The sequence below is a fragment of the Arachis ipaensis genome, chromosome B06 (assembly GCF_000816755.2).
Source record: "Arachis ipaensis cultivar K30076 chromosome B06, Araip1.1, whole genome shotgun sequence".
In the NCBI taxonomy this organism is placed as follows: Eukaryota; Viridiplantae; Streptophyta; class Magnoliopsida; order Fabales; family Fabaceae; genus Arachis; species Arachis ipaensis.
In genome coordinates, this window is record NC_029790.2 from 123,523,681 (window position 1) to 123,532,476 (window position 8,796).

The window sequence follows — 8,796 nt, forward strand, 5'->3', positions numbered from 1 at the left end:
CAACTATGAATGTCGCTTAATTTACAAAACATCACATGTATAATCTATTGATAATTTACAAAACTTTAGATAATAACTTCGTTTGTATGGATTTTATATAATGTTTTAGTTTTTAGAATTTAGTCTCATTTTTTAACCAGTGTTTTGATTTTTTCTGGTTGTTGTTACGTTGCTTGTCGCTTGAGCTGTTTTTTGAAAGACTAGCGGCATTAAAGATATTTGCAGGTCTCTCCCACCCACCTCCATATACTCCATACCCTGCCTTTGGCTGTGGCTGGATCAGAAACTCAAGCACCGCCAATTCCTCTGTCTTCACCCGATATATGCAGTTCACTGGGCATGACTCAATAGACACCTAAGATTTTCATGTATTATTTAGAAGCATATATAATTCATCAAGAGGGAGCTGGACTAAATTTTAGAGAAAAACAAAAGTTAATTTTGTATTTTTATAACACAGAAGAGATTAAACTAAATATTTTAATAAGACTAAATTAAAATTTCTATATAATTTATGAAGAAAAACTAAAATTTAGAAGGATCATGATTATTACTCTCTTTTCTTTACAATAGACTCTACCTACGTAACTTGTATATATATTATATATGACCCAAATGTAATATATAATAACAGTGATCTGTACTAAAAATTTTACAATAATCACAATATCGACAATTATCAACATTAATAATGAGAGGTGAGAGAGTATTAATAAACCATGAAAATAAAATATTAAAAAAATTATAAAATTAAAATTAAAATAAATTAAATAGAAATAAATTATTTGTCGAAAGATATCAATATGTATTTTAATTTGCATATATACTAGTAACAAACAAATTAGCTTGGTGGTTGAGGCCACCATTCATATCCTTGAGGGAGGGGGTTTGAATCCATCTGTCGGTTTTATACCTTGTGCAGTCCAATCATCGGATTGGTATAGGATCCAGTTTACTAGTTTTTCGGTCGAACTGGTCTGATTCCATTTTCACACCTCATAATTTTTTTTCACATTTTCTCTAATTGGATTACTCTTCTTAATGGGTTTATTCGACCCATCGTTTTTATCTTCTTGGGCTTTCATATTGGCATTGTTATTATTGTTTGTATCATATAGAATATAAACTTTTAAATATTTTTTAGTGTACCTCAATATTTTGGTCCGTGTCTCCATATTGAACTTTGACTCGTGCACATCCATGAGCTTCATCCATGATAAATGTGTTGCTTGCATGATAGACACATTCCCTGCATCCTGATATGAATTGGATTAGTGTTCACTTCGGTTCTTATAGGCACACATATGAATCATATATCCTTTTGATTATATATTAATTAATTAATGAAGAGTATACCTATGCATGCATTTTCATCAACAAATAAAGCTTGTGGTCGTAAGGGTCCTTTCCACGTGCTGTTATTTTCCCCAAGTCTTATCCTCATTTGATTTATTGATTCGTCATATTTTCTCCTTAGATCATCTTTCATCAGCACCTCATAAGCCTCATTCAACAATAGAGTATACTTGTGACCCTAAAAATAACGGAATAAAAAGAAAAAGCATAATACCTAGTTATTCTTATTCAATCTCCACGTAATGAAAGTATAAAAGACTAAATATCCTATTTTCTACCAAAAAAGATTTATTTCCCAAAAAAATATAGATAAATATAAAGAATATAAAAAAAAAAAAACAAATACACAGACAACCAATATTAGAAATAACAGCACGACTCGAATTTATGGATATTTAATCCAGACAAAATGAGTTAACAACCTGATCTGCAGCAGACAGAGTTGAATTTGGGTACTGAATCAATCCTAATTACCCAACCCACATCCTTAGTATATAATGTGAATTTTTATAAAATATATACTTATGATGAGCCGGTACAAATTTTAATACAAATTTCTATCTTTTGCATAAATATTTAGTGTCACTAAATTAGTAATTTAATTTACTAGGCATACATAAATAATATAATATATAAAATCTGAAAGGACTTAATATTGTGATCGAGTGAAAAATAAATATATTTTTACGGGTCAAGTCGAGGTCCGGATGAGAGATTTGAGGTGAGAGTAGAATTCAAATTGAGAAGTTTAAATCTACAAGTGAAGTTAGAGTAAAATTTAAACCCTATCTTACCCTACTCATATCCATACATAGAGTTACCTTTTGGCCAACAATGTCTGGATGATGCTGCTTCTGCAGCTTTCGGTAAGCTTCTCTGATTTCTTGGGCATTTGAATCAGCAGAAACTCCAAGCAATTCGTAATAATTGTGTTGAGCTCTTGGTGTTTGCCATGATCTACTACTACAGCATCTCACTGTAGTGCATTCTTGCCTTCATTTTCAACAGGGTAAGGTATGTAAAACTACTATCAGAGCTAAGTTATATAAACAAGTGAGAGACTCACATGGAAACCAGTTTAAAAGAGGAGTGCTAGGGGGCAGCAACTTTTGTGTTTTGTAACCATCAATTGGCTATCAATAGTGCTTTTAATGGTGTGAGATTACATCCAATGGTGAGAGATCACTCACTCTTCTTTTGATGGTTAAGTGCTGGCCACAAAACACAAAAATTGCTAGTCCCCTAGACTTTTTCAGTTTAAAATTTAAGAAAAAATTTGACAATTTTATATATTCATTAATGAAACGATACCTTAACAATTTTGAATGTTTGCTGAAATTCAGATAACCATGAATTTGAGCAGGCTTTGACCATGATAACAAATAGCAGCTGGAGATTAGAAGTGACATATTCCTTGTGTTCTTCAATAGTCCTTGTACCGGTGACTTTGCTCACAACGGTTTTCAGAAGATATTTAGTTGAGACTTGAGAGTTGAGAGTAGATAAGCAAGACTAGATATTTTGTTCCAGGGATACATACAAAACCTATACACATTACTTGAAAGAATATGAATATATGATATAGACATCGCTTTCGTAAACAAAATATTGCAGATACTAATTAAAAAGAAACAAGAAAAATCAATTAATCAATATTTAGTCCATTCTTTTTTGAAGAAATAAGAGTAAAAATAGACTCCTTAACTAAAAGTTGGTTAAAAAATTAATATCGAGTTTGATTTTATTTAAAAAAGGACAGGTTAAAAATAAAAAGTGTGTTTAATTTGCTATAAAAGTGTATTAGTGCGGTATACTTTGGCTCCAACCACAGAGACATTACATTTACTACTTGACAAATCCACGTAAATACATATCTCAAACAAGTTAGCTATACATGGAGATATTACTATATAGTGGAAGTCTACAAAGTTGACTATGAGTCTATGACAACTAACTTCACAAAACAATTCATGGATAGTCCTATAAAAAAGGCAGTTAATCAACATGTTGAAGCATCCTATTGATTATCTTATATTGAAGAAACACACACAACTTTATATGATAACAATTACATTATGCACAGCTCCACCAGAGAGCAACTCTTTACTCTTTAGAAGCTATTAGGGGTGCACAGACCGGCCCGGCCCGAAGGCCCGGTCCGGTCCCGAACACTTTAGGGGCTAATTTGGTGTGATTTCATCGGGTTTAGGGCCGGGTAAGGGTCTCAAAAATAGACCCGGTCATTATTTCGGGTCGGGTCCGGGCCATAGCTCGGTCATCCAAAGTCGGCCCGGTGGCCCGGTCATCATACACAATTAATATTTTGTGTTATTAGTGATGGATCATGACTATTCTTATGTGAAATTTAAGTATTGTAAACCTTAATATTTTGTTTTATTAGTCATTATAAGACTATAAGTTAATGTTTTATGTTTAGAATGCATAAGAATTTAGACTAATGCATAATATTGTGTTATTTGTATTGATTTAAATATTTGGTATTATTAGACAATATTAGTATTGATTGTGGTTTTGCTTTAGTATTGATTGTGGTTATGCTTTAATTTTAAAGAAGGGTTGGTTTTTATTATGTTTTTCTAAGTGAATTTTACCATGTTAAATAATGGTTTGAGTCTTGGAAATTTGGATATTTTTACATGCTAGTTTACAAGAAGGTATCAACGTAATGTAATGTTAACGGCCCGGTTTTCACCCGGTATAATTGTGGCCCGAAAGTGTATTGGTTTCATCGGGTCTATGGTCGGGTTCGGGTCTAATAAATAGACCCGGTGTATATTTCGGGTCGGGTCTGGGTCACATCAAACCCGGCTTCACCCGACCCATGTGCACCCCTAGAAGCTATGATTGGCAACTAATATCCGAAACATGTCAAACAATAGTCTTGTAGACTCATCTCTTTTGAAAGGCTGCTGCACAAGATCGAAAATATATAGATTTCAGGAAAAACTACCAAAAGTATCCATGAAGTTTACGAATGCTGACAAAAGTATCCATAAACTAAGGAAATTAACGATGTACCCATGGAAGATGAGTTTTGTATGACAAAAGTATCAAAATTTTAATTTTTTATTGATTTTTTAATAAAATTACCAAACTATCCCCACCCTCAACTTCAATTCACTTTTTCAACTTTTCATAACTCAATATGCACCTTTAAAACCCTTGCCATGGAGTCCAAAACTACTCCTACAACAGACGAAATGAACCTTTTATGATGGACATTTTGGATAGTAACGCAACAGAGGATTGCAGCGCCGAGATTAACAAAAGAATCAATTAATACCGATGAAGAATCAGAGAAAGAATCATAAAGGAACAGTTTTTATCGTTTCAGTTGTTTTCTCCTTTTTTTCTTAATTTGAGGGCTTTCTTTGTGTGAAAGGATTGGCGAAAAAAATGGGAAAGAGCTCACCATACTAAATTTATTTGTCAGGAATCAGTCGAAGTCCTCTACCACCACCACTATCATTGATTTTGGCCTGGTCTATTATAGGAGTAGTTTTGGACTCCATTAGACCATAACAAAGGTTTTAAAGGTACAGGTTGGATTATGAAAGTTGAAAAAGTGAGTTGAGGTTGAGAGTGGAGATAGTTTGGAAATTTTATTAAAAAATCAACAAAAAAAAAAATTAGGGTTTGGATACTTTTGTCATACGAAATCCATCTTTCATGGGTACATCGTTAATTTTCTTAGTTTATGGATACTTTTGTCAGCGTTCGTAAACTTCATGGGTACTTTTGGTAGTTTTTTCTAGATTTCAAGACCTCGATGTTGATAAAAGAGAAAGAAATTGTACTCTTTTTCTTATTAAAGTTTTTGTCCACAGGATTTTTTTTACAAGAATTTTAACAAAATAGCCCTTGTCAAAAGAAATGTACTATTTTTTCTTCGTCACAGTTTTTTCCAGTCTTTTAGTAAGATTTTAATAAAATACCTTCTTGATGAATATCTAAGGAGAAGTGTTATGAAATATTTAAATGTTAAGAAAACTTTCAAGTATCTCGGTACACTAGTATTTCAGTGATTTTTAACCATTGATTCTAATTATAAAATATACACCGGTATACCAATATACTTGAAAACTTTCCAATTAGTTATAGATCTAATTTAGTTTAATTCATATCTGGCATCTTTTTATTATAGAAAGGTCTTTTAGATGTACATTCTGTTATTGTTAACTATTGTATTTCACTACAGTCTTGCAGTTATGCATATTTTAGCTTGCTTTGTTCTTCTGAATTGTGTTTGTTACCTAGATCATTTTTTTTTTTTCTAAGAACACGTATTCAGAGTATTAACTGAGAAAATTTTAATAGAAAATATATAAAATATAAAGCTTCCATTATTATGTGTTTATTAAAACTATATGTTAGCTAAACTCAAAAAAACAAATTCTTGTCAGTGTTGTTGCTAAGTAGCTGGGTGTTGCAACCATGATCGCCATGCAGAAGACAGCAAACTCAGCTGCCTTGTTCTAAGACACTCCCCAATATTACAATGCAAAGGACTTCAAACATTCTATTTTGCATTACTGTCACAAATTAGTGACAGGTATATTTTAAGATGTGAGGAAGAGGTTCAATCCCACCTTCTCATCATTTCCTCCCTCTTTCCAAACCGTTTTCCCACTCAAATAAATAAACAAATGAAAGAAAAAGAATAGCGAGAGGATATATATCTGGTATGTGGACCAGGCAGAACAAGTGTTAGTACAGTATGACTGATGCTCCTCTCGCTTTCCAACCATGCAAGGAACCCTAGATTTGTCCCCCACATCATATGTACCTGAAAGAACACAGCTCAGGCATGAACTAAACCTTTCAAAGGAACAAAGGGGGAAGGAGGAAGGATGTAAAGAGAATTATCAAGATATGCAAAAAGATGAACGAATGCTCAATGTGAACAATAAACAACAGAGAGCGATGCCAAATTCAGAATCAAATCAATGAACTGGTCCTAAGAGAAGAATAAGGGAACATACACTTCATCACCAATGGGACTTTTAACAACAAATGTACACTCCTTTTTTACCTAATTATGAATTGCAGCTAAAAGGAAATAGGCTTTTATTTTTGTTGCTTAATATAACTTAATGGAAGCATGACAATTCCCATATCCCAATGGAACTTGCTGAAAACTCCCCAAGTTCTCAATAAAATTCTCTGCACATGATAAACAATAAAGTTTCTCTTTATGAATTTGGCCTATTAGTGCCCTTAACTAGTTCGCTCATGTGCTTAATTATTTTAGAAAACATAAGAAGTTCACATTTTTCAATGCACCTATTGAGTTAAAAAACTTTTAAAATTTACCATCATTAGTAACCTTTAAAAGGCATTTGTTAGACAATCCCTTTATTTTGGGCACATCATGGGTTATAAAAAGCCATAAGTTAATGCAATCAACGATTACATTCAACCAAATGATTTAGCCTAAAAAAAGGTCATATAGCAGACTAAGCGTAGAATAATGGCCAAGATGTTTAACGCATATATCTTGTGTCCAAAGAAGTCATCCATTCATTTCAGAAAGAATAAGTTCATTGTGAAATAAATAGTGAGGAAACCTAAGCATCCACCAGATCAATGAGGATATCAACAATGAACCAAATATAATGGAAATAGCTCCAAGCCCTCTTCACCAAAATAAAAAGACACTGAAAGAGGTACCTTCCTAGCAATGGCTCTTGATAAATCAATGCATTATTCAATGTTTTTTCATACTTCACATACCAATGATAAACTTTACAAGCAACATTTATTTTAATACAAGAATGATTTTGTTTACCAGTCAAGGTAAAGGTCTTAAGACATTCAATGAATTCAGCATCCTCACAAAGTCTTCTTCATGGTGGACCAAAGAGAAAAATTGTGGATAACATCCTATACTGTACAATCCCCCAATTCATTCGTTGCCAATTGAAACAAAAACCAACAATAGCTCATGAAAGTTTAACCAATAACACTAAAAGCTAAACCTCCTTAACTTCAAGCTTTAACTTCTACCTCCCTAAGTCCACCATGTGCAGGAATCAACAATTCTTCCTTACCCACATTTAACCCAGCATTGCCCATATTCTGGTACAATGGATTCGAAGTCAATATCCGCAACCCAGAATTCTTACTTATCTCCAAAACCTCAGGCAAACCACCACCACACCCCCTCGACATGCCCACATCGATCCGAATAGCTCTGTTCTCGCAGGCACCATTAATACCAGCCGTCTGAATTGTGTGTCCCATGATCATCCTCTTCGCACCAGGGACCGTCTTCAGAACATGCTCAAGAGTCGCACAATCGCAATTCTGAGCAACCTCATTTGAGAATTTCCTCAACCAAACGACAGCATTCCTCCCCCTGCAATACTGCGGCGAAAACTTCCCCGAGGAGCCATTAATCCAATCCCTAACTTCCTCATTGATCCTCTCCAAACCGTAATCAACATGCTGCGGCAACAACCCTCCGTGAACAAAAACGGAATCCCCAACAACCAAGACAGTTACATTCTGCGACAGAAACCTACTCGAAATTGGGCCGTTAGGCCGCAGGGCCGCAGCCCGGGCTCGAAACCCGTCGAAGAACTCTCTTCTCACACCGTGAAATGACATAGGAACCCCTTTGAATGGGTCTGTGGGGGTTTCTAAACCTTGGCAGAGGCCCTTCATTTTGTTACCAACACTGAACCACTGCTCCCAAACCCTAAATTCATCTAGAGCTGTTTTCGTTACAAAGCGGAAATCACCCTCAACGTTCATGATCTCGTGGTTGCCGTTCATGGTGATGATCTTGCCGCCGCTGCGGGCCGCCTCGCGTTTCAGCTTCTCGAGGAAGTAGAGGATCTTGAGCTCGTCGCCGCCGCGGTCAAGGACATCGCCGACCTGGACGACGGTGGCGGAGCCCCCTACGTAGCGGTCAGAGGCGTCGATAAGGCCTGCCAGGCGTAGTGCCTGCTTCGTCTTGTCGAGGTCGCCATGGAGATCGCCGACGGCGATCAGGCGGCTCGGAGAGGGCAGCCGGGTGGGTAATGGCGGTAGGGAGCGGGAAATTGAAGGGTTAGGGTTTTGTAGCGCGTCTTTGCAGATGGAGGTTTGGGTCTCGGCCTCTTCTTCCCCTCCCATTTTGATTCAGTAATGAAAAACAGGATTTCCTTATGTGTTATAGTATTATTAATTTATTATATTTTGAATGTCAAAGGTTGGTATGAGTAGCCCATCACCAAACTATTAATTCAAATTCGATTCGACAACTATTGTTTCAATTCTAATGTGGCAACTATGTTAATGTTATAGGATGTCTATAAAATAGCATATACAAAGTTAAGAAAGAATATATATCTTTAAATAAATTATAATATATGTGTTATATTGAGTATATTATTATTGAAAGTATGTTATAAAATTTTAATTATAAAGAGATAC

The 8,796-nt window shown here is 35.0% G+C and overlaps 1 protein-coding gene and 1 pseudogene across 1 annotated transcript; both read right to left on the bottom strand.

Moving 5' to 3' along the window:
* On the bottom strand, window positions 60–2,934 carry LOC107605102 (annotated as a pseudogene).
* On the bottom strand, window positions 5,871–8,518 carry LOC107605103 (shewanella-like protein phosphatase 2). The gene is made up of 2 exons (XM_016306853.2): window positions 7,166–8,518; window positions 5,871–6,163 (listed from the first exon to the last, which is right to left on the bottom strand). The coding sequence occupies exon 1, from the start codon at window positions 8,494–8,496 to the stop codon at window positions 7,366–7,368; it is 1,131 nt and encodes a 376-aa protein (XP_016162339.1). The 5' UTR covers window positions 8,497–8,518; the 3' UTR covers window positions 5,871–6,163; window positions 7,166–7,365.